The sequence below is a fragment of the Saccopteryx leptura genome, chromosome 2, assembly GCF_036850995.1.
Source record: "Saccopteryx leptura isolate mSacLep1 chromosome 2, mSacLep1_pri_phased_curated, whole genome shotgun sequence".
Taxonomy (NCBI): Eukaryota; Metazoa; Chordata; class Mammalia; order Chiroptera; family Emballonuridae; genus Saccopteryx; species Saccopteryx leptura.
This window is the reverse complement of record NC_089504.1, coordinates 138,185,067-138,211,898: the sequence shown is the minus strand read 5'-3', so window position 1 is coordinate 138,211,898 and position 26,832 is coordinate 138,185,067. Positions and strand designations below refer to the sequence as shown.

Genomic DNA, 26,832 nt, shown 5'->3' with positions numbered 1-26,832 from the left:
AAAATAAACAAAAAGATAAGAACTGATCGAAATAAAAATCTAGGCTATATTAAATGGAAAACATAGCATGCATAACAATGTTTATGGTTGCTAATATGGTTATTAATACATATTTGTAGTATATATATATTTATATAAATTTTCTTGTATACGTGGAGAATGTTTCTGAAATGTTGGCTGGACACAACTGTGGCAGACAGAGCTACTTCCTCTTTGTACACTTTTTTTTTTTAATTTTTATTTATTTATTCATTTTAGAGAGGAGAGAGAGAGAGAGAGAGAGAGATGTGCCTTGACCAGGCAAGCCCAGGGTTTCAAACCGGCGACCTCAGCATTCCAGGTCGACACTTTATCCACTGCGCCACCACAGGTCAGGCCTGTACACTTTTTTGAACCTTTTGAATTTTGAATCATCTACTGAAAAATATACTTAAAAACTGTAAAACCAAATATAAAAGGAATAAGAAAAAAAATAAGGAAAGCCTATTATTTATATGGAAACTTTTTCTCTACCTTGTATTAGCAGATGTTTTGCCCTCTAAAATAGATATTGTCTTATAATTGCTTTGACTTGGGGGTATATATTTAAAAAAGAAAGTTCAAAATGATATATGCTGCCTGGATTAAATAATTAGTGAATAACTGACTTGAAAATTTTCCAAATGCAATTGTTATGTAATTTTATCACCATATTATACACCATACCTGTGTGAAGTACAGCATAGGAAATATACTCAACAATATTGTAATAACTATGTATGGGGCCAGGTGGGTACTAGACTGATTGGGGGATCACTTCATAAATTATATTGCTCACAAAAATTAGAGGATGTTTCAAAATGAAGGTGAAGTGATAAAATATCCCCTAATTTTTGTGAGCAGTGAATATAAATGTCTAATCACTATGCTATGCATCTGAAACTAATACTGAGTGTCAACTGTAATAGAAAAAAAAATTAATTAAAAAAAGAAACAAGATTGTAAGAAATGTTTTTTTTAAAAAAACATCTGAAGGCCCTGGCCGGTTGGCTCAGTGGTAGAGCGTCGGCCTGGTGTGCAGAAGTCCTGGGTTCAATTCCTGGCCAGGGCACACAGGAGAAGCGCCCATCTGCTTCTCCACCCCTCCCCCTCTCCTTCCTCTCTGTCTCTCTCTTCCCCTCCCGCAGCCAAGGCTCCATTGGAGCAAAGATGGCCCGGGCGCTGGGGATGGCTCCTTGGCCTCTGCCCCAGGTGCTGGAGTGGCTCTGGTCGCAACAGAACAACGCCCCAGAGGGGCAGAGCATCACCTCCTGGTGGGCAGAGCGTCGCCCCCCTGGTGGGCGTGCCGGGTGGATCCCTGTCAGGCGCATGTGGGAGTCTGTCTGTCTCTCCCCGTTTCCAGCTTCAGAAAAATACAAAAAAAAAAAAAAAAAAAAAAGACTAAAAAAAAAAAAATCTGAAATACACTATTTATAATTCTTTCTGTACAGAAGAACTACATGTATAGATGATAAGTCACTATAAAGCCATACACTATAGAAAAATTGAACCGATTACCAGTGATTCAACAACTTGAGGATCTCTTGTGTGCAAACTACAGGGCAAGACCTAGGTATTAAATGATGGAGGAGCCCTGGCGGGTTGGCTCAGTGGTAGATCATCTGCCCAGCGTGTGGAAGTCCCAGGTTTGATTCCCAGCCAGGGCACACAAGAGGGGCGCCCATCTGCTTCTCCACCCTTCCCCCTCTCCTTTCCCTTTATCTCTCTCTTTCCCTCCCACAGACAAGGCTCCACTGGAGCAAAAACTGGCCTGTGCACTCAGGATGAGGGCTCCATGGAATAAATAAATAAATAAATAAATAAATAAATAAATAAATAAATAAATAAATAAATACTGAGGAGGCAGGGTTCCTGCTCAAAAGAAGATTCCAGATTTACAGAGGAATCTGATTTTAGGACACTGACTGTGTTGTCTATTGTGGGGTACAGGCGGAGGGAGCAGCTAATTCTACCTACAGGAGACAGGAGATCAGAAAAGTCTTCAAAATTTTTGTGCTCTTTTTGTACACAGTGATAGCGCTGGTATGTAAGATACATATAGCGTAACCCTTTGCAACAGAAAATAAGGGGAAAATCTTAAAATTTCAAACTATTTTTGTACAAAACTATATAGTTATCTGGATGAACATCAAAACATTCAGCAATACTGGAGGATATATGGCATTGATCTAAACAAACACAGAACTCATTGGGAATACATTAGATAAATTTCTGTTAATTTTCAGTTTTCAATTAGGAATCTGTCATTACAGAGACGGACAGAATCTACTGAAGAGACACATCTGTCATATGACATTGTTAACAAGGCACATTCCAATTCAAGTTCATTGCATACTAAAAGATTTCCTGTAAAAATGAAATCGTTATTTGAAAAATATTGAAGGAAATGAGAGGAAATTTGAGGGTGTTGTCTGTTTCTACTCTAAAATAAATCATGACTAACCCAGAACAAGTAAGAGAAATACTCTTGCAGCATCTAATTCCCTAAGCCTGGGAAATCTGACGCAATATCTAATTGCATATTTCATTGAGGCAAGATATAAATATGTATTTTTCAATATCGTTGATAATTTTGTGGATTAGTATCTTTGAATTAATTTTTGTTTTGGTGGATTCCAAACTCAGGGCAACATGCTCTGGCACCAGGAAATGCCCAGGTTAAGAACTCTGTGGAAGCTTCGTTAAAAGAAAACACAAGCCCAAAAAACTACAAATTTCAACAAAATATTGTTCACTCCTGCTACTTCAGGAATGGAATCCTGTGGAAAAACACAGTATAGTGATTGGGGAAGTGAAACACACCCCGAGGTAAAAGCCTCCAGAGGAAAATATTTTAGGGAAAAAATCCCACTGAGGTGGTCAGTTCAGAAAGGAAGTTCAGAGAGCATTCACGGAGCAAAGGCAGTCACGTGTGTGCACGGGCTATGCTGGCTTTCATGTCTAGCTGGACTTCTCTGACGTCAGACTCATGTAGACAGTCACATTCCTCACAGTTCTGATCCCGAGTTGCCACCACCTGGCACCTGCACGTTTCATTAGTCTCTGTACATACTTCTTTCCCTTAGGTGTTAGCCGCATCTAATCCATCCCTACCCTTGCTGTTAGCGTGATTTTACATAATGAAGACCTGGTCTTATTCTTAAAACGTTTAACCAAGCCCACAGAATAAAGTCTGCTCGCACTCAACTGGCCCTCTGTGTTCAGATCCCTGCCCACCACCCCAGTCTCGTTTCCCATCACTCCCGAGTCCTGCCCAGTTCCCAGTCGCAAGCTCACGGCCTTTACACAAGTTGACCTGCTTTCTTGTAAGGCTTTTCTCATGACCCACACCTGCACCCCTATTACGTTCTTGCTGCCTTTCATGACTAATGCTTTTCTGGGAGGATTCTCCTAACTACCCTAACTTCTCTGTTATTCCAGGAACATCTATTAACATCATTACTTATCTGCCTGTCTACCTCCCATATCAGATTATGAATTTCTTGAATAACAGGGGTAGAGGTTTATTTGAATATCAGTCTATCAAGAGCCAAGAAAATAGCCCGACATAGTAGACACTCAATATATTTTGTTAAATTTTAAAGAATGAGTTAATAATGAGCAAATGGGTTAATAAAAAAACATGGTTTGGGCATAGGCTTAAGAACACAGGCTTTAAATATAACAGACAAATGAATGCCTACTTGTTTGAATGTAGTGAAATGCAAAGGCAACTTTTACTAATGAACACGTGCATGTCTGCTGTTGACTACCCATCTAAAGGGCTGATGATGTGTCTACACTTGATCTTAGCCAGAAGGCCGAGAAGTGATGATTACGTATCTAAGGTTAAGACTTTCTGATAGCTGCTTTCAAATCAGTAAAATCTAAAATATCATAGAAATTTTTCATATTTCAAATCAATGCTATTATTTCATACTGGTTCATCGAGACGGTGTCCGAGAAAGAGAGGGTGGAAAAGAAAGAAGCAGGAAAGGACAGAGGAACACCCCAACACAAAAGCTCCCACATGGAAACAGAGTATGAGAAGCAACTGCTCAGGCTCCTACTTTATGAAGAGAGTTCATACTTGCTTTTTCCAAGTTTGAGATTTCTTGTTTGCCCTGTACATATAGTGCAGTTAGGTCTCTACTACAGAAGTAATGTCTCTTGCCTACAAATCGCATAGATTTCTTCTACATATTCTGGTAGCCTATGTTTAATTATTAAATACATGTGATATTGCATGATTATCATTATGTAGGCCTAGGTAGTTAAGGCATCGAGCTAAAATGTTGGCTACAAAATAACCAATGATTTTATACAGACACACTATCTGCTGCCTGACTGTAAATGTGCTGAGGACAACAGGGTTCCTTATGAGTCCAGCTGGTAGGCTCATGTTGGAGGAACTGGAGTTTGTGTAACAGGGTAGGGATAAAATCAAGAATAAGAAAGTCAACAGGCCATGCCCAGAAACAGAATTTCAGAGGCTGAGGTAGCACAGACTGAGCCAGAGCCAGAGGCCAGGGCTAGAATTTTCCTCCAAAAGGTTGCAAATCAATTAGTATAAAACATTCTACTAATTTTGAAAATCTGTGCTCCACCCTAGAGCTAATTCTCCAGATATTGAGAAATTATGCCTTGAAGAAGATGGGATTTTTCTGCTAACCATCTCATAGAAATAAAATATATTTAAAACTATCTCTTATATATGGTAAATAATATTTTATATTCTGTGCCTTAACATTTTAAATGAGATTTATAGCTCTCAATTCTCAACCAAAGTATCCAAACCAAATTAATTTCATTCTTTTTGATTTAATGACCAATGATCCTCAATAGAAAAACTACCCTTATGTGTGCTTATTAGAATAATTAAAATTACCTAAAAAGATATATTAAAACTACATTTTAGAAAACAAAGTCTATCAAAAAAAACCATTCTAATAAATTAACAGTGAATTATCCTTTAAAAATGATGACTACATATTTTTACTAACCATTAACTTTTATAAAAATTAGTAACATAAATTCATGAATAAAGAACACTCATAAACTTTATAACTTCCCATGGGTTTAAGATATTTTCACATAGAACCTTGGGTTGGTTATATAAGGCATGTTTTTCCTTTTTCAACCTTTTAAAAATATTTTGCAAGGTAAAAACATCATAAATAATGTTTAATATGTGTGTGTTTCCCAATATAGTTCAGCCTAAAAATATAGATACATAGTCAATAATGCAAATATTTTTAGAAGCTACAATTTGTTTGGTATAGTTGGTTACTCAGTTTCTATGGTAATTCATTTAACTGAAACCTTTTAGAAAATGCTGCTGGATTGATCTGAGAATTTATTAAAAATTAATTTGGTTGATTTCATAATATTCCTTGGGATATACATAATAACAACTTTACACCCTCTCCTCTTTTATTATTTTAACTTGAAATAAATGGTTAAAAATAAGGTTTATTAATATGATGATACTATATTGTCATGGAAGTGATTTTCTGGCCTAGGGATCACACTGACTAACATTATTTATATCTTTAATCTTGTACACAGAAAAAAACTTAAGTCTAATGCCATTTTCTGATTATTCAAAATCAAACAATTTAAGACAACATAATGGTAGTCTCATTCATGTATGTTAACTAGCCTCAGAGTTGCAAGATGAGTCAAGTGTGCATAAAGTAGTAGAAAGATTTAGAATGTGTGAAAATGAGAAAAATGTTTTGTGGAGCTTATAGTACATTGACATATCCTTTTTGACAGCACTGTCAAAATGGAGCAAAAACATAAAGATGTTCATATTTTTAACCCAGTGATCTCACTCTTGAGAAAAACTAGAGAGGCTGAATGCATGAGGATAGTCTCAGCAGCATTCTATAATATCATAAATAATGGAAAACTATCTCAGTGGTTAACAGGAGAAGCAGTGATTAATGGGGTAACATCGGAAATAAAATGTATGATATAATCTTTAAAAATAAAAATAAGACTAGATAGCAACATGGAAAAGTTTATGACACAATGTTAATGGTTTCCACAATGTAATAACAAGAATGTAAAATACATATTCATGAAAAACAATGATCAAATAGTCATATACAAAATGAAAATAACTATTCATTTATTAACTTTTAATTCTATCAACATGATACTTTTAAAATTAAGATACTAGGGCTACTCATTAATTATAAAATTTCTTTTTTAAGTTCTAGTAGACAGTGCTACTAAATCTATTTGTAACACTAAGAAGACTTGTGGGGTTTTATTTAAGTCAAGTATCCAAATTAATCATTACCACTTTGTAATTCACAGGTACTTCCAGGTACCTTCCTATGGGGTTTAAAGCAATAGGAAATGAGCTATGAAAGTAGAAACACTCTTAGAGTTGTTCTTTGTTTGGGGGGGGGGGGTTACATTTTGACTGTTAGGCTCTTCCAAGTCATTGTCACTATGGATTTTCTCAAATATTTGCAGAATGTTTAACATGTTCTCAAAACTTCCACACATCTTTTAATTCCAATCAGTGGGCTCATTCATGAATCACATAAGCAAAGTATCAGAGATCCAAAGACTGAGGTTTCCAAAAAGGAATTAAGGTAAAATCGAAGTAAACAAACAAAAATACCTGGGGCAAAGGTGGAAAATCAAAGGCCACAGTAGTGACCAGGAGATAACAGAACCGCATTCGGCAGCCTGGGTTAAAGTAACGGAGTGAGAGGGACGGCTAACTGCACAGCCTGCCCTGTTCAAAAGCAGCAGCTCAGTACGTAGTTCTAACAGGTTGCTGACATGCGTGAATGCAGACCTGGGGCTGCCCGATATTCAGAATCTTTCAAGGGAGGCCAGAAATACAGATGCCCATGTGAAATCTCTGAGTTTCTAACTGCTGACAACTAACTTCATCAGTTTTAATTTTTCATTCCCTGTGATAGCCAAATAATCGATGTCCTTGGGCTTATTTTGTTCCATGGGCTTCCTGTGCCCTCCCTCTGATGTTTAGACAGCGTGCAGGGGCTTCTCAAAAAGATTAACTTTATTTGCCAGAAGTCACGTTTTCAATGACAGCCCTTCATAGAAAAAAGAAAAACGCCACACAGTGAAGCTAAAGTAAATTGTGAGCATATGGGTAAGCAGAAATGAATAAGGGCTTGCAAATTGCAAGAACATTGTAAAGACCTGAATGTCCCTGAGGAGCACAGCTTTAGAGGATTTTACTTTTGTCTGTAAAGATTGAGGAAACATTCTGAGTCACTACAAAAGGAGATGAGCCCCAAAGGACTTTCTTTTTATTTAAAACTATTCAAAACGAAATAACAAAACGTGACCAAGATGGAACTGCTATGAGCTACCAAATTGCAAACAGGACCCAGGTGTGCGTCCTGCACTGCGCCCTCTACCTACCCCATTCCTTCCAACTCTCATTTTCCATCTTTGCTGGTTCAAAGGAAGTCCCTGCAGACTCCTAAGGAAGGATGGTCTGGATGAATAAAGGAGGAAACAGGAGGCTAAGGGTAAAGGTGTTTTTAGTTGAGCTGTCGAAATGTGCTCGTCATCAAAGTTAGGCTCTGCGGATGGGTGGGCGTGAGTGGTTGGAAGGAAGGGGAGAGCTGTCTGTTCAGCTAGTCATTTGCGTCACATGCACCCAAGGAAAAAATGTTTACCTGGTGGAGCCACGGTTAACCTTTTTTCCTTGCTGAGCCGGTGCCCTTGGATGAATTCACTCATGGAAGGGGGGCCCTTCAGAAGAAATGATTCTGTGGAGGTGGGATCAGGGGGAACTCTTAATAAAGTCTGTAGGTAGGAAGCCCCTGAAGTCCTGGGACGGCTCTGATCACAAAGGGAAGGTGAAAATTGTCTTGCAGGAGATCCAAGAAAATACATATAGGAAACAAAAAAGTTTTACTTTAATTACCTTTCAAAGCCTCACCAGTGACAACATTATTTCTATTGGCATTTAATTTTTTTTTAACATGTAAATCAAGATTTTTTACTAATTGTTTAGTTTCCCCACCAGGATACAACCCCATTTGGAAACTGTATTAGATAGTGAAAAAGAGATTTATTATAGTTAGTTTGTACCACAAATAGAATATATTTATATTACTTGATTTCTTACTGAAAGCTCCTAAAATAAAAGTTTCACCATTAAGTGAAAACATAGGGTAAATATTTCAACATCCAGGACTCTAGAAAAATAAAGATGAGAAAAATCAGGCCGCTGAAAACCTTACAAGTGATTTCTTTGCGCAACATTCACATACCAAATAAAAATACACAAAAACCTTCTTTTAAGAAAAAGACTATACACATTCCATCCCATTTTACCTAAATATAGACATCAGTTCTGGTAACACAAACAAAAGTTCCCCTAAGAGAACATAGTCATATTCTTGCCCCGTTAAAGAGAAGCTGGTGAAAGAACCATTACCAGAGGTATAATGATTTTAGAATGACCATCCATGTAAAATATAGCTTCATTCTTAATATCCACATTTATCTACCAGTTTTTAGGTTGGAGGTAAGGGAGTTGTATATTTATGCATACAAGGAATAGCAAAAATGTTGACACTTCAAAGTCATATTATGGTTAATTAAGAAGGGGTGTGTGGAGGACAGAAAGGAATAAATAAACACAATTATCAAAAGTTTTGCTTTGAAAAAACCCCAGCATTAGTAAGGCCCATTTATATACCCATTCCCAGTTTTCCTTTTCCTTCCCTTCCTCCATCATCCACAATAAGAACACATTCATTTTTTCAGTTAATTAAAATCTGGCCACTGCACCGTACTATGAAGATTGCTGCAGGCATACCTTTTCCTCTGAGTGCCACTGCTGACCCGAATGTTGGGTGTCTGTGGGCCCTGCCTATGCAGGAGGTAAGTGTCTATGGTGGGCACGGTGACTGATGCCTCCCCACTTACTTTAGGGCTGCCGATCTTGCTCTTTCCAAATTTGCCTTTGCTGCGTCGGGACTGCTCATGGTCAAACTCTAAGTCCTCCAGCCGCTGGGTCAGGGCGAGTTTTTGCTGGATAGCCATTCGTAACAAAGTATTTAGAGTCTTCTTCTCGTCCTCTGCGGCTGCTAACTGTCTCTGCATCTCATCCAACTGTGTGACATATTCATCACATCTGAAACAAAAACGTCAGGAGAAAATCATGGCAAACCTGAATTTGAAATTTAAATGGAAAAGTAATAGATTTTACTGGAATTTAGATATTTAGAACACTGACCGGTCTTCCTAGAGCAGGATTGAGGTAACCCTACTATAGTAGACAATTAGAAACAGTAGAGCAGGCTCAACGATTGACGGTTCATCTATACAATGGAGTACATATGGGGACATTCTTAAAAGGTGACATCTTACACCCCAAGGATAGTTACTGTGGGGACTGCTGCCTGGCGACACAGGAATAAGCAGTCAAGTCCCAGGTAGTGTTCATAGCATCTTAGATTTGTTACAGTGGCTTTTTCTATCATGTAACGTGTTCTTGGGAGTAATGTGACAAGTTTCTTATAGGCGATGCCTGTAGCATGTAAAAGAATAATAATGTTTATAAAGAAAACCATTCCTTCTTTATCTATATTTATAGGCTTTATTTTAATTGGGCACAGATTGCAGCCACCACTGCTTTCAGTAGGGCAGATTTGTCTGAACTAAAAACCTGAGTATTTTCAATGATTTTTCAACTGGAAGATTAAGCAATAGATGCCAAAGAAACCCAAAATCTGCACAGGATCTGATACAGATGTAGAAGGCTGTCAGACATCTGTACTCAGGCTTGATACTCGTGCTGCAGCCGGAAGGTAAGCTCAGTGATATCTATTCCCATCAAGGGTAAAACCTGAGCACATACACGTTGGAAAAAAAAGTCATTCACATAATTAGAGTTTTATCTGAGTTGACTTACCTACTAAGATAATAATAACAAATGTTCTTCATGTATTTTTATGACTCTGTGGAGTTATCCAAAATACATGGTATACTGTGGAATCAGCAGACGCCCTATGGCATTTTAAAGAAAGAGACCTTGTAGTGAAAGAACTTGAAATCTGGGTGGGTGCTCATTTTCTTTAACCTTGCATGTCAAAAAGCACCGTAGAGATATCATAAGAAAATTCAGGGCTTAAATACAGTGTGAATTTCAGGATCCTGGATTTATTTTAATGGGTCAAATAACAATATTTTATTTTTTGACAGAGACAAAGAGAGGGACAGATAGGGACAGACAGGAAGAGAGAGAGATGAGAAACATCAATTCTTCATTGTGGTTCCTTAGTTGTTCATTGATTGCTTTGTCATATGTGCCTTGACCGGGGGGCTACAGCAGAGTGAGTGACCCCTTGCTCAAACCAGTGACCTTAGGTTTCAAGCCAGTGATCTTTGGGCTCATGTCTATGATCCCATGCTCAAGCCAGTGACCCAGCACTCAAGCTGGTGACCTTAGGGTTTCAAACCTGGGTCCTCCGTGTCCCAGTACGACACTCAATCCACTGCACCACCATCTGATCAGGCTCAAATAACAATATTTTAAAAAGTACTATGGAATAAGGCAATTACTATACCAAAAAAAAAAAAAAAATCACATTTCTGTGAAAATGCAGTATTTGGGGGAAATAATTCTTATATAAATCAGATTGAGCCTTTAAAAATGTTTTGATTTCTTTTTCAAAGAGTAAATTTGTTTTCTTAATTTTACATATAATCCTGATTTCTTTCATCATTGAGGGAGGGGTATGTGCACCATCTTCATTCTCTGCCCTGCCTCCCCTGGCCAGAGGTATATATAACTATATTCTACTCCCAAACTCCTATCATGCTTGGAGACCCAGAAGTCAGTTCCCTTTGGTTCCCTCACACCCCTGGAATCCCTTGGGCACTTGGCCTCCTATCTGCCATCTCCAGAGAGTCAATCACAAAGTATCAGCTTGGGCCTTTCTCTACTGAAACCCAAAGAAAGCTAGACAGATTCTGGGCTTTATTTAACTCAGGATTTTGGTTTACACTTGTATCAGCTAAATGTAAATTATTTACTGAATTTGCAAATAAAGGCATAGTTATGTTTTGTGAACTTTGTACTGAGTTTGCATCATGTAAGATATGCGTATAACTGTTTTTATTTTGGCAATAAAATGTGACAGCAAAAAAGGTCACATACTGGCGCACGATTTGGGTCTGCAATTGTCCCGTGTTAGCCATATGCGGCCAGCATATTTAACTAATCTTCTCCTTCAATAATACTCTTCAAGCCTGACCAGGCAGTGGCGCAGTGGATAGAGCATTGGACTGGGATGCGGAAGACCCAGGTTCAAGATCCTGAGGTTGCCAGCTTGAGAGCAGGCTCATCTGGTTTGAGCAAAGCTCACCAGCTTGGACCCAAGGTCGCTGGCTTGAGCAAGGGGTTACTTGGTCTGCTGAAGGCCCACAGTCAAGGCACATATGAGAAAGCAATCAATGAACAACTAAGGTGTCACAATGAAAAACTGATGATTGATGCTTCTCATCTCTCTCCGTTCCTGTCTGTCTGTCCCTATCTATCCCTCTCTCTGAGGCTATCTCTGTCCCTGTAAAAAACAAAACAAACAAACAAAAAAAACTTCAAAATTCATCTGGACTGGGTGTCTCTATGTGGACTCGAAGTGAGGTACAGTGCCTTTCAGAATCTGGGGTGCTGTACTTTATAACATTTGGGGGCTTGTCCGGGATCCGGTGTTTCATGTACTGGATAGAGACACCCCAAATTGGACGGACTTTCTGCTGAGCTGCCCAGCCCCACTTGAATCTTAAGGAGAGGCACCACCTGAGATGTTCCAGGGTTCCTGGTCTTCCTGTGGGGTCCAGACAGTTTTCCGGTAGACACCCCCGGTTCCCAAATTTGACAATTTGGGCAATTTGGCTGAGAAATCAAGGAGGTAAGTAAAGCAACTCTTTGGCTTTACTGAATTCTAGCTTTCCTCTAAATTCTTGCTTTTCTGTTCTGTTTTGGACTAGTCAATTTGGGCTATTGTGTGGAGATCAGACGTGATCTCACCCATGTAACAGGCTCTCCAAGACAGAGACTTCGGTGGAGTTTTTAGGTCCTGCCTCGGGCTTTGCTGGGAGACGTCTGGTTATCCTCTGAAAGGACGATTAGTGGGGATTAGGTCCTGCCTCAGACTCTCAGGGATATCTGCTTGTACTCTAGAAGGACATTAGTGGGAACTGAATTGACCAGGTCCACCAGTTCTGCCTCAGGCCTTCAGAGACGTCTGTTTCTCTAGGGAGACATTAGTGGGGACTGCATCCTGCCCAGAACTTCCAGAGGTATCTGGTTGTGCTCTCAGTAAAAGACATTTAGTGGGGACTTCGTTTGTGCTCCAGGAAGGCATCATGGAGATTGAGTCTGTCCAGGATTAGTCAGTCTCGCATCACACTGAATCAGTGGAGACTGGGCTAACCTGGATTTATTAGTCTCACCTTGGACTTCCAGAGATTTCTCTGTGTTTGTCGAGATCTCGTTCTTTGCTTTCCTTGTTTCTGTTTGAAACCCCTGAGCTGTGTGGTGTGTGAGTGGAAATCTCTGGTGCCTAAGCCTAAGTTCCGGGAACGTGGCTAGGAAAACACCTGAGAAGCCCCTGAAAGTGGAACCCCTTCCTTGTGAGTAAGTAATCTGTTCTGTCTCTTTGTTTGTCAGAAAATATCTCTAGTGTAATTTTAATTGGAATAAGTAAAGTGTGCTCATTTAAATTTCTTAAATTATAATTTGTGTATGTGAAGTCTTTGTTTAATGTGTATTTCTAAGGCCTAAATTGAATTTCTGCATGAAAAATTAGAAATTTCTGGGCAAAAGTAAAAGAAAATTTGCAAAACAAGCCTGAAAAATGTAAAATCTCTTGGATCCAAGATCCCTAGCTTCAGGGCTCTGATTTCTCTCCTGAAGAAATTATTTTCTTCTGTTGGCTCCTATTTCTTGTCTTGTGTCCTCTATAGTCAAACACTCTTTATTCTGGGTGCTAGTTAATTGTCCATCTTATTTTTCTTGCTTTATATTAGTGTGCTAATTCTTGCCTTCCACCTGGACAGTTTGAAGTGTTTCCCCAGCCTCTGGGGCAAAGGGCTGACAAGTAAGCGGTTTGGGTGAGAAAAAAAGCAGGGCCAGGACGTGCTGTGAGCACAGCAGTGGGAGAAGGGCAAAGGGACAACTAAGGGTGAAGTGAAGTGACTAGAGAAAGTATAGAATAGAAACTAGTTTCAGATATCCGTCTACTGACCAAATGAAGTTTTACCCATTTGGAAAATACAGGGTAAGAACAGCATTAAAGATTAGAACCTTGCTTTAGAAAAATTTTAGAAAAAGAAAAGGAAACAAGACCTGGTAAAAAGGAATTAGAAATTAACAAACCACAGGTGTAGAACTTGCTGGTTATCAGTTCTTTGATATGAACTGCAATTCCAGAAAAGTGATGGGATCATGAGTGATGGGATTATAGAAGATAGGATTATCGGGGCAGGAGAATGGGTGATGGGATGATGAGTAACAGGATTATAGGTGTTAGAATTATCAGGACATTCCAGAAGGAGTACTGGGATCATGAGTAACAGGATTACAGGGAATGGGATTATCAGGAACAGGACCTCCAGCTGCCTCTCCCTTTCCCTTCCCTAGGACATAGGGGTCCCGTGGGCCCTCCATGGATTAGGATTAATGGCTTATTGCCCTCCACTGATGTGCAGAAAGTTATAGAAGGGGAAATAAGTGTAAAATGAACAAAACTAGCCCTGGGAGGAGGGTTCCAACTCTCTCCTGCAGGACCGAAGCAGGTGTAGGGTCCCTTCCAAGTTTCCCTTCCCCTTCCCCAGTTCCTTCATGTGGCATGGTTGTTATCTAATATGGGAGGCATGGGATTCATGGGGGAGACCCACTGCTTTAGCCATAACAGTACCCCCCTGGGCACCAAGAATCCCAGGCATCCTGCCCCTCATGTTGACCTAAATAGTGTAAATTACTGTGGGTCAAAAGAAAATTAATATCTCTTTGTCAGCTGGGTAGTTATGAAATAGTGAATGCATTTTGACCATTTCTTATTTATCTCAATCAATAATTCATTGGGGTAGTAGTTTACAATTCTTTTACTGTAAACTGTACTAAAATTGCACTAATAATAAGTGTTGGTCAAATAAGTTTGTAAATATGATATATACGTTTGCTCGCTTATAGTTTGCTTTGGGTGTGGGGGACAGGCTGTAAGCAGGCCGGGTCATTATAGCCTAAGGCTTAATTTTAAGACTAAGCTATTCCCCACACCCTTGACTGTTACATGATGTGGGGTGGGGCACTCTCGTGAGGAATCCCATTATGCCTCAGATAACTGACTTTGTATCAAAGACTTCTTTGTATATTGGATTAAAGGTTTTGGTTTCTACACTGTAAAGTGGGGCAGACCAGGAGCTTGCTCTCTCTTGGTTCCTAAGATTATCATTAGAGCAGAGAGCAGAGAAAGGCCATGTGGAGGAGAGGAGAGAGGCTGCCAAGATGGTGGAGTGCTGAAGGAGAAGCCAGTTAGAGCAGAGTTTGTGTAGAGAGAAGGAGATGGGGAACAAAAAAGAATGAGGCTAGTGAGCTAGAAACCTTTGATTCTAGGAAACTTGGATAAGTCAGTAGCTTTGTAAGCGCTGAAGAGTGGGTTTTGGAGCCCAGTGTGTGTTTTTACTTGCTCGCCAGGTGCAAGGTAGGATTAAAGATGATGGCCCACCAGTTTTTCGCTCCATTGTTTCATTACCGTCTGTCCGAATCTAATGCGAACCTGCACGGGCCAGGCGGCTGTGATGGTGTCCCTGGCTACTGGCTTTACATTAAGGCATATAGAATTATATAGCCTTCCAATTTCAAAAGACTTCCTTTTTGTACCAAGGTTCCCTTGTTGTGTAAAAATATTTTCCATGTTAAAAATGTATGTGTTATTTCAAAGGCCTTTTGAAAATTCTCTTTTTATCTGCTATATCATAGCCCTGTGATGTCAAGATCTTAGTTTAAATATTTGGAAAATATGTAATAATTGTTAATAATGTCTTCTTATGTAATGTTTAGTTTATTATCATTTTGAAACAATATTGTTTAGTGCTAGGTAATATAAGGAAAGGAGTCATCTCCTGAAACTCCTGCAAATCTATTTTATCACACTTTTGTTAAAATTTCTTTTGAATGCTAATGTACTGAGTTATTCAACAGTGGAGAGACTCTGGAATTCTAAAGGAGACACCAAACCTGTTCCTCCTGCAAGCTTTTATCCTTTTATTTGATCCAGCTAATAACGCTGTTTTTGTCTTTTTCCAAAAGTTTATATAGACAGAAAAGGGCCTTCAAGCCCCTCAGCAAGATCTTCTGAGCATGGCTTTTAATGTCTATAATGACCAAGAAAGGAACAGAAAAGGCAAATAGAGCCCAAAAGAGATCAGGAAATACCAGCTCTTGGCACATGACCTTAAAGGCTCCAGCACCCTGAAAGGACTTCATAGGATTCCATCAGGGCCCTGCTTCAAGAGTAGAACGAAAGGTCATTGAACTAAAGCCTGCCATGCTTCTCGACCCCCACCAGGGATATGCCTTTGCTGTGGGAAAAAGGGACATGAGAAGGTAAGCTGCCCCCTTGTTCCACGGAGGGAGGGTTCAGTCTCTTCCAGCCCTAATCCAGCTACCTGTGACCTGACCTTTCCCAGCATGCTGGAACTTGCCACTGAAGGCTAAAGGTGCCCAGGGCCATTGGCCCCATCTCACATCACCGTGAGCGAGCCTAGAGCATTTCTTCCAAGTAGCAGGTAAACTGATCTCATTTCTTGTGAACAGGAGGGCCATTTATTATGCCTTGCCTGAATATTTGAGTTTTATTTATCCCTCAAAGATCTCTACTGTGGGTATTGACAGTCTTATCTCTGTTGCTTTATTTAATGTATAGTGCCTCCTTTATTCCTCTTGTCTCAATGGCCCCATGCCTATTGTAGGCTGGGACCTGCTCTTAATTCCAGCTAGAAACATTAATCACTGGGACAGACTCTAGCTGTAAAATGCAGAATGTGACCACAACTCCAAAGCCCCAATGCCTTGTGGACTTTTCCTGAATGTGTGTAACTCCTGCTCTTTAGGACATTTCTCAGATTGAAATAGAAATTAGGTTACAGTTGTAAATAATTTAAAGCAGCAATATTGTCAACACAGACTTAGTGAAATTACGTTAACATGTTAAGGACATTTGTGACTGTAAGAATTTTATTCTGGATTTTGTTATATTAGAACTTTGTTTCATTTAATAATCTAATAGGCTTTAGTGATTTTATTGTATTAGGATACTTGTTATAGTATTGTTAACATTAGTTGTTTGAATTTTATTGTTTATTTTATATTTTTCCAGTCTGCCTCAAAATCAGAACATAGTAATTCAAATGAATAGGTGCCACCCAAAGCCAGTGGGGTTTTGGGACCCTTATTGCCAAAGGTTTGTTTGAAGCCAATTAGAGAAAGATTTTGCCAACAGGAAAGGGATAATTGGAAAAGTCAAACTTAGAATCTATTGCAGAAGGCATATCTGAGTGTTCAGTTTATGTCCAAGTGAATGTTGGGCAAAGTAAGGAAATTGCTGTATGGAATTCTTTCCAGGTTTAGCTTGTCTGTTCTAAGTATTGGACCTGCATTTGTGTCCACAGTCTCAAAGCTAGTAGGAAAGGAACTCAATATTAATTAGAAGCTAATTTGAAGTTATATTGTACCTACAGGCACCCAAAAGGTCCAGGCAAATAAAATGCATGAATCAAATAGTTAAGGAAACGCAACCTCCCCTTCCCTAAGTACTTGTAGGGTTTACAGCAGGGGTCCCCAAACTACGGCCCACCACATGCGGCCCCCTGAGGCCATTTATCCAGCCCCCACCGCACTTCCGGAAGGGGCACCTCTTTCATTGGTGGTCAGTGAGAGGAGCATAGTTCCCATTGAAGTACGGGTCAGTTTGTTGATTTAAATTTACTTGTTCTTTATTTTAAATATTGTATTTGTTCCCGTTTTGTTTTTTTACTTTAAAATAAGATAAGTGCATTGTGCACAGGGATTTGTTCATAGTTTTTCTTATAGTCCTGTCCTCCAATGGTCTGAGGGACAGTGAACTGGCCCCCTGTGTAAAAAGTTTGGGGACCCCTGATTTACAGGTTACTCAGCAAACTGTTCAAAAGACTGTCTGAGAGGCACGTCCAACATTACCAGGAAATCCAGTACATCACCCAAGGACTGACTCTCAGTGGACGGGTCCACACACCGTGATCCTGACAACTCCCACTGCTGCTAAGGTAGAAAAATAGCGTGCCCTACTCCAACCACAAACCAGAAGCTGGTTGGTCTACATACGGCTAAAGAAGGAAGAAACTCACTAAGGACTCCTTTTTAATCAGACACTGGGGAGAAGGGAAACTAGGGTAAAACAAAAGCCAGTTAATTTTATAAAAGTTACAAAAGGTTTGTGCAATTTATGGGAAACTGATCAGTAACATTTGTTTCTTTAGTGAACTGTATTGCTATTAATGCTGTCTGTTAAATATCTGTTATATGTTATAAGTTAATATCCCTACACAACAGCCTCATGCTTTTCAGTAAATTAAGTCAAAGGTTTGACTTATGACATAAAGCCAGTAGGGAATGTTGTAAGGTACCAAAAAGCTGCAAATTAATATTGATATTCTAGGAAGAAAAGGCCAGGCTTTCCTGTTCTTTCCTTGGAAAATGGAGGAAGAGGAATATAGAAGTCTCCTGACTTACAAGGACAACTAGGGTCATTTGGTCTTAAGTTCTCTGAAAGAATTAGGTTAACTGAGAAACTTCTTCCCTTTCAATAGGAGGCAGAATTAACGTACCACCCTACACTGATCTTAGCTCTCCCTCCCTTCCTGGAATTCCGAGATTAACGTGTACCTCTAGGCCAGTGGTAGTCAACCTGGTCCCTACCGCCCACTAGTGGGTGTTCTAGCTTTCATGGTGGGCAGTAGTGGAGCAACCCAAGTATAAATAAAAAGATAGATTTAACTATAGTAAGTTGTTTTATAATGATTTATTCTGCCAAACTTAGCAAAAATCCGACATAAAGTACTTGGTAAGTAATTATTATTATATGCTTTAACTTGCTGTAACTCTGCTTTATAAATTTTATAAAGTAAAGTTACTTCCCTACTTTGTAAATCACCATTGCTGTGGAACTGGTGGGCAGTTGGAGAATTTTACTACTAACAGAGATACAAAAGTGGGCGGTAGGTATAAAAAGGTTGACTACTCTTCTCTAGGCAAAGGAGGAGAGATAGATACTGAAAGGATTTGAGAATCTTTGATTATATTACCTTGAAAGTTTTAACGTTTTCTATAAATCCCCTAGACAAATGTTAATCTTGTTAATGTAACGTAAATCTTGTTAAATGTTAATCTTGATAATGATTATGTCATGCTGTCATGTCCCCCCACCTGTATGTGGTCAAAGGGTATATAACCAGCCTCTGAAATATACTCAGCACGCAAGATTTGGGTCTGCAATTGTCCTGTGTTAGCCATATGCAGCCGGCATATTTAACTAATTTTCTCCTGCAATAAAACTCTTCAAAATTCAAAAAAAAAGTCACATAGTGAAAAATCTCAGGATTTGGAATGCCTTGACTCAATACATTCTTAACAGTCACTTCAAGTTAAAAAAAAATACAGTGGCACCTTGTAATGAAACTGGTGGGGGGAGGAGGTAACTAATATGCATGTAATTAATTACTTGGGCAATGTAAAACACTTGGTTATATAATTATATTTTAGAAGTTATATTTACATCAATGTATTAAGTCTAAGTAGCTGATATGATGAATATTAATCTTCATTATGATGGTATCTTTCTCATGCAATCTTTAATAATGATAAGTACTTTTATATACTTTGGTGATAGTAAATTTCACTGGGGATTATATTTAGCTACTTTAGCAAGTAGGACTTTTTCCTTTGTTGGAAGTATTTTTTTTAATCTGTTGTATTAATCTATAAATGCTTCTATGTAAAGGAATTGCTTGATCCAGTGTGTCCAGTAGAGGGCACTGGAAAACAGGACAAAAGTTCTTAGATTTGTCAGAGTGGATTCTCTTCCATTATCTTCACACACAGAGGTACACATGTGAAGTTTACTTTTTTTTTTGTGAGAGACAGAGACATAGAGATAAAGAGCTGAGAAGCATCAACTCATAGCAGCAGCACTTCAGGTGTTCATTGATTACTTTCTCATACGTATCTTGACGGAGGTTGGGGAAGGGCTTCAGCTGGGCCAGTGACCCCTTACTCAAGCCAGCGACCTTGGGGCTTGAACCTGGGACCTTTATCCACTGTGCCACCACCAGTCAGGCCACGCATGTGAATTTTAAAGCCTTTCCCCCGTGTATCACACCTAATCTTGGAAGAAAAAAGACTTACCTTGTAGCAAACATTGCTCTCAGGGATGAGAAAGTTGCTGCATCTTCTTTCAAAGCCTTCAGTTCATTTCTAAGTTTCGTCATCGTTTCAGTCACCATTGCTTTCTCATTTTCATATTTATTCTTGAGATTAGCTAGGGCCACCTCAGCTGTCTAAAGTGGAAAAATCACAATGCTTACAACTTTCCTATGAGGAAAACCTATCATACAGATTTCTTCATGCTGGGTCTATTACTTTAATAAAGGGAAGTGAAGTAGATTTGATTAAATTTTGAATAAACACAGCTATGTACTTTGGACAAAAGGTAGTTTTTTCTTTAATGTCAAGACATGCTGTGACTCCATAATGTGGTTAAGTTGCCCTAGAGCCAGCCATGAACCAGTGTCAATATCAGGAGCTAAGGTAATGATCGTTCAATCATTACTTAATGCAAGTTGTTGAGAGTATGGGATGTTCAGACATGAAGGAATCCAAAATGAAACTTTATACAAGAAGAATTATATCAAGGAGAAGTGAGGGGAAAAGCACTGCTTCCAACTGAAATATGATAGATAGACCTCAAATATTCTGCAGTCACCTGTGCTCGGTGGTCTGAAACAAAGAATAAAAGATACAGGCCATTGCAACTTATGACACGAGTATATGGCAAACTATCAATCTATATTTTGGGTTTAAGGGGGAAAAATTATGTGTTTGCATACAACTTCTTCAAAACAGTGAACTATAGTCAGATTTAACAATCAAATTTTAATAATCAGATACTATAATCAAATCAAAATGATCAAATTTTAGTAGTCATATTTAATTCTTCACCACAAAATTCCAAAATGTTGAATGAACTCAAATATTTATTTGAATTTGAGAGTTGGGAATGTCTGAAGTTCTTGGAATAGAGTTTTAAATCAAGAACCAGCCTGACACATAGTAGGAAATAAAATTTTCAAATATTGATTGAATCAATGAATGAAATTAATATATATTTTGGTGCAACCTTGTTGATGCCTATCACATGGTAAACATATTAAAACCAAACTGAAAACATACCGTTTTTACAAACTGTTAACCATAGTTTTTCAGGCTATGTAAAAATATTCAATACTAATAAAAAAGTCCCTTACTAATAAAAAATATCCATTACTAATAGGATTTCCCAGGAAGATTACCCTGGTTTTTAACATTTCTTTCTGTGCTTGAAATAGCTTCAATTTTCTTATGCAAAGTGCCAACTTCTATAGAGGTAAACAAATTCCTTTTAAATTAAGACAATGTTGCAATGTGGTAGTTTCTTCATGTTGTGATTCCAAAGTAGTTTCTTAGAAGTTTTGATTGAATTTAAATTCAAATTAAAGTGAAAAATTACTCAAAAAATAGTTCAATATGTTCTGTAGTGTTATAACTTAGTGTCATCTTTGGAAATCTTATAAATTCAGAAAATTATCCAGAATGCAAAAGTGGACCTGGGGAAAAATGGCTGTATTAATTTTTTAAAAACCTTTAAACACATTCATTTAGAACAGATAAGTTTAAGTTGTGAAAATGTAGATGTAACAAATTTTAAGGGTAAGGAGCCACACGGTCAGTTATCTAAAGGGTGTTATGACAGGGGGAGAAAAACAAGATATAAATAGAAGTACAAAGTTATTTATTATTTGTTAGAAATGCCCCCAAAGGACTTAGTTCTGTAGATGTGTTTGTGCACAGATTGTACAAAGCTTTTCTTCAGAACTGAGTAATTCTAAGTGTCTATAACCCATCAGTAGATTTACTGGCATCTACATTATTTGCCACATTCTTCCAACACTCCCAAAGTTTACTTTCTAAATAAAAAATCTTGTTTCCAGCCACAGAGATCTTCAAAATCATTCCTTGAATATATCTTTCCATTTTGTGCCTCTACCACATACTGTTCATTCTGTCTGGAATTACTTCCTCCTCTTCTAGAAAACAACTCCTTATCCTTAAGGAACAGACATAACAATAATTCCTTCTGTGAAGTTTCTTCCAACTCCTTTAAAAAAACATCAGTTTTTCCTCGGCAATGTTCCCATAACTCAATTACAGCATGTATAACCTCGCACTGCAATTATCTGTTTCTATTCTGACATCTCCACTGGTCTGAGTCCTCTTCCCGGGGGCAGGGACCAGAGTCATCTTTGAATCTTTAGCATCGAGCACAGTTTAGTTCACAGATGGTACTTCATAAACATTTGCTTATTCATCAGATGACACTGTGCTTACAAAATAAAATCCTAAAGTATGTATATTAAAAGACTCAAAAAGAATGCAGAAAACTATTTTAAAATAGAAAATTTCCTTCTTTCCTATACCACAGAGTTCTCCCCTTAGCCTTAATAATTAATATTCCATAGTGTAGAAATATAATGGATGTTATCTATAGCCATTTGAAGCTATTTATAGCACCTAAGCATCCCAGCAATAGGTCCAACATCATTAAAATCTAACGGCTGGAAATGTGTTTTCATTTAATTTACTGAGCTCCTAAGGGCAACGAGGCTAACGTAATGCAAACGGTACCACAGCTAGGAATTCTTTATTCTGCTTTGAATTCCTATGGCATTGTCTATACTGTGCCAAAGTGCTTAATAATATGTACTATCCTGTAAACAGTTATAGGCATTGTTGAACTCCTGCTAGATTACTAGTGACTTATTCTTTCATCCCTACTTCCTGCCTGCCATGAAATATGTAATCAATGAGTGCTTACTCACAAACTAGTCCCATCTGGCCGATCGACCATGCTTATTTTCTAACCTCTGTGTCAGTATGCGTCTTTATATTCTTACATATCTAGGTTTTTAGGTTAATATTCAATCTTCAGGAAGAAGTCAGAGATGTTATCTGAATGGTCTGAGAATGCCCTGGATAGTATGTCTTATCTAATATGCTATTGGTTATTTATGGCCACTATAAATCACTGGGTCTTTGGATTGTGACAGAGTTTATGGTAACAAATTCCTTCATTCTGACCTCTAATTGGAGGCATATCTCTCACAAATTCTTTGTCTATCCTAATCTTTTCTATTTCTCTGAAGTGACAGCACAAAATAAGGTCCTACTTGGCCTTTAGATTTACATAAAACATGTTTACAGTGCAGACAATATTGGGGTTTAGACCTCCACACTATATCAATGGATTTATGAAACTGAGAAAAAAGACACTAGAAAGCTGCACTGTAGATGACAAAGCAATAGTGTGGTTCGCCCCACAAGAAGGAACTCTAAATTGGAAATTAACCCTCTAAAATATAAGCAGGGCTACCTGCTTATATTTGCAAGGTTTCAGGTGCTTTGTTGCTCTACTTAACCAACGCCCCTTTTTAGCACCCTTCTCAAATGTATCTTTCAAGGTTCATTTTCCAGAGAAATTAAATAAAGGTAGAAAATATTTTCCTGTCTATTTCACAGGCACCCAGGTAAAACTCAGGTGGGAAAACAAATTCAGTCCTCGAGGAGCTCTAGAAATTAGGTAGGTTCTTCTTCTTCTTTTTTTTTTTTGTAGGGGATGGTGGAGGGAGAAAGATGAGAAGCATCAACTCATGGTTGCAGCACTTGAGCTGTTCATTGATTGCTTTGTCTACATGCCTGGACTGCCGGGGAGTGGGAGGGGGGTGCTCCAGCCAAGCCAGTGACCTTGAGCTTCAAGCCAAAGACCATGGGAACATGTTTATGATCCCCTGCTCAAACCAGCAAACCTGTGCTCAAGTTGGTGAGCCTGCACTCAAGCTGATGAGCCCATGCTCAAGCAGGAGACCCTGGGATCGAACCTGGGACCTCACATTCCAGGTCAATGCTCTATCTACTGCGCCACCACCAGTCAAGCAGGTAGGTTCTTGTTATAGCATTCTTACTGCAGAAGGATAAGATCTATGGTTAGGAAAAATTCTCTACTGCTTAAGCTCTGACCCCGAAGAGTTAACATCCCAACAGAACCTAAGTTTCAGATATGTGGTCACTGGCAGAGCTAGTGCACATCTTACCCTGATCTCTATCTCTGTTTCTCTACCCGTCTCTCGCTATAGAACTCCCCTCTGTTTGCTCTGGCTGCCTGCCAGGGTGTCTTTCTTGCTGTGCCTCCCTGGGGTAAGGACAGGCTGCCATGCCAGCCTATTCTGCCATCCCTCCAGCTCCTGTTTCTGCACTTGACTGCTGGAGTCCAGCTGAGCACCATCTGAAGTGCCTTGTATATCTGCATGGATCTTCTCCTTTGTTCTTGCTCTAATTTCCTCACCTCTACCTCCACCTAACGAGTGTTGCTCCTCTCCTAGTATTTCATTCACTCACTAAATTAAAAATAATTATTATATTCTGATTTGGTACTGGGACTTAGTTTTTATTCCTCCACTGACCAGGACTCTGAACTCTCACCCTGATGATAGTTTACACTACAAAAACATTAAGGAATAAACAAGTTGGGAAAGCATTGGTTAGCATGTGCGGTAAGTAGAATGAGATCACCTGTTTGTTGGCTTTCAGCACTGCCCTCAGTGTGGCAATCTGCTCCCGTTTGGTGCTCAGCAGGGACTTGAGCTTGAGGATCTCTTCCATTAAGGCTTCCTTGTCCTTATCAATCATGGGGGCCAGCTCCCGTGCCGCTGCTCTCTGCCGAGACAGTTGCAAGGATCGGTCCACAGCTTTCTGCAGATGCTTGATTTGGTCCCGGATAATGGCATTAAGGTTGTAGATATTCATTGGTTCTTTGCGGATGTCACTTGTATCTAATACTGGAGATGATGGTGGGGCAGTAATAACAGGAGAGATAGTGGGGGTCTTGGTTGGACTTGGTTCTTTGCTGGCCTCTGTGTTTTCTTTTATTACTGGTTCAGAGGAGGTCCTTGTTTCTACTGGGGATGACACACCCCGCCTGGCTAACCGTGGAGACAAAAGTCCCCGGGGGTCATCGGGCCCTTTCAGGCTGCCACTACGGGTAACCCTGCTCTGCCTGTAGTAGTCCAGCATGACCCTGTTGGGGGTTTCATTATTACACAAACATACATGGTGGTAAAGCTGAGCTAGCTCCTCACTAAAGGTCACCAACTCATCCTGAGCTGTATTAAGGGTATTGTGATTTTCATTGGCTATGCTGGTCATCTTCTGCAATTCCTTCTCCATGTGGGCCACCTTCTCTCCACTCTCCTTGGTGGTTTTCTCCAGGCTTGTCACCTGTTCATCATACATTTGGATCTTACTCTCATATTTGGTCTTCTCTTCAGTATAGTTTTCTACAGATTTATTGTATTTCTCCTTTAAGGCTTTAATTTCAGCTTTCAAATCGATCACCTCAGTTACTGCCACCCTATACTTGCACTCAAGGATCTCTAAGCCGTTGATGTCCACCTCATAGTCATGCGCCTCCTCCCCGGAGTCCCGGCCCTTCTCCCCGTCCAGCTCGGTCTTGAGCTCCTTGCTGGTCTGGAGGCCCCGCATGGCATTGACGTGCTCTGTGAGCCGGTGCACCCGTTCGTGCTGCTCTGTCAGCGCCCCCTTGGTGTGTTCCAGCTGCGTCTGTGACTCCTGGAGGTTGGCCAGGAGGATGGCCTTTTCCCGCTCCACCTGCGATGGCAAAAGAAAGTCTCTGAGTGACTGCAGTGCAACGCCACCTATGAACTGAGTTCATCCACAGTCAGGCATGTGTACACTTAAAATAAATGCAACAGAGCCAATGCCCCCCTCATTTCGAATGAAATGAGAGTGTGTTTTCTTATTTCAGCAGTTCTGGTGAGTCAATTACTCTGAAAGGATGTCATTCTAAAAGAATTATGCTATGCATATTTACCCATCTGAATTCTCATGCATTATATACATCCACTCATGAAACTTGAATGTTACTCAAACAATCTTATTTTTACCTTTCAACACTTTACAGAAAAAATAACATGATTTCAAGAGATAGTACTTGGCATTGTCTTTATTTCAAGAGCCCAGTGTATTCCTGCTTCTGAGTTCTCGTGGGATAAGTGGTAGTCTCAAGATGCCTCTGAATTACCCCTTTCTCCCCAGAGATTAACTCGAAATCAGGTTTAAAACCTAAGACTTGAACTTACTAAATACTGCTGAGAACCTTCGACAGTCTGCTAAAGATAAGTACTTAATCTCCAAAATTGATATATACTAAATTTAAGAGCTTTTACTATAAAAGTCAGAGATACAGAATTTTAGGGATAAAAGAACAATTTATAAATCATTTCAATTCCTTTTCTCCACAATAAGAATTTTTAAAATTGGTAATTAATCTGAATACTATGACACTTTTATTATTATATAGGTGTTATTATTGTATATTGAAAAATATTCAGGTCTTAAGATAAAATAGTGTCTCATTAAACATAAGTATATAAGAGGCCCTGGCAAGTTGGCTCAGCGGTAGAGCACTGGCTGGCGTGTGGAAGTTCTGGGTTTGATTCCCCGCCAGGGCATACAGGAGAAGCACCCATTTGCTTCTCCAACCTTCCCCCTCTCATTCCACTCTCTCTCCCCCCCTTCCGCAGCCAAAGCTCCACTGGAGCAAAGTTGGCCCAGGTGCTGAGAAGGGGTCCATAGCTTCCGCCTCAGGCACTAGAATGGCTCCAATTGCCGCAGAGCAATGCCCCAGGTGAGCAGAGCATCGCCCCCTGGTGGGCATGCCGGGTGGATCCTGGTTGGGCACATCCATGTCTATCTTTCTGCTGCTCCCCCCTCGCCTCCCTCCCCGCCCGCTTCTCACTTGGAAAAATACACACACACACACACCCCAAAACATAAATATATAAGAAAGTATAATCTGAGAATTTTTTTTTTTTTTTTTTACAGGGACAGACAGAGAGAGAGAGTCAGAGAGAGGGATAGATAGGGACAGACAGACAGGAACGGAGAGAGATGAGAAGCATCAATTATCAGTTTTTCGTTGTGACACCTTAGTTGTTCATTGATTGCTCTCATATGTGCCTCGACCGGGGGCCTCAGCAGACCAAGTAACTCCCTGCTGGAGCCAGTGACCTTGGGTCCAAGCTGGTGAGCCTTTTGCTCAAGCCAGATGAGCCTGCGCTCAAGCTGGCGACCTCGGGGTCTCGAACCTGGGTCCTTCCACATCCCAGTCTGATGCTCTTTCCACTGTGCCACCACCTGGTCAGGCTAATCTGAGAATTTTTAAAACCATTTCTGTCCCTCCATATAGGTGGTCACTATTATGGATTAAGAATTTTTGCAGCCTGACCAGGCAGTTGTGCAGTGAATAGAGCATTGGACTGGGACACAGAGGACCCAAGTTCAAACCCCGAGGTCACCAGCTTGAGCATGGACTCATGTGGCTTGAGTTCAGGATCACTGGCTTGAGCGAGGCATCATAGACATGACCC

At 39.6% G+C, this 26,832-nt stretch overlaps 1 protein-coding gene across 6 annotated transcripts in view; it reads right to left on the bottom strand.

Annotated features, from left to right (window-relative positions):
• BICD1 (BICD cargo adaptor 1) overlaps positions 1-26,832 on the bottom strand; it is a 233,090-nt gene that overhangs the window by 28,298 nt on the left and 177,960 nt on the right. For 3 of the 6 annotated variants that reach the window (XM_066368923.1, XM_066368924.1, XM_066368926.1), the window contains exons 5-7: positions 23,957-25,051; positions 19,481-19,632; positions 8,956-9,163 (exon numbers count right to left, since the gene is read on the bottom strand). In XM_066368923.1, the coding sequence (XP_066225020.1) occupies positions 8,956-9,163; positions 19,481-19,632; positions 23,957-25,051 (1,455 nt within the window). Of the gene's footprint in view, positions 1-7,694; positions 7,889-8,845; positions 9,164-19,480; positions 19,633-23,956; positions 25,052-26,832 lie in introns of those variants that run through there. The other 3 variants (XM_066368928.1, XM_066368927.1, XM_066368925.1) reach the window with 2 other exon arrangements.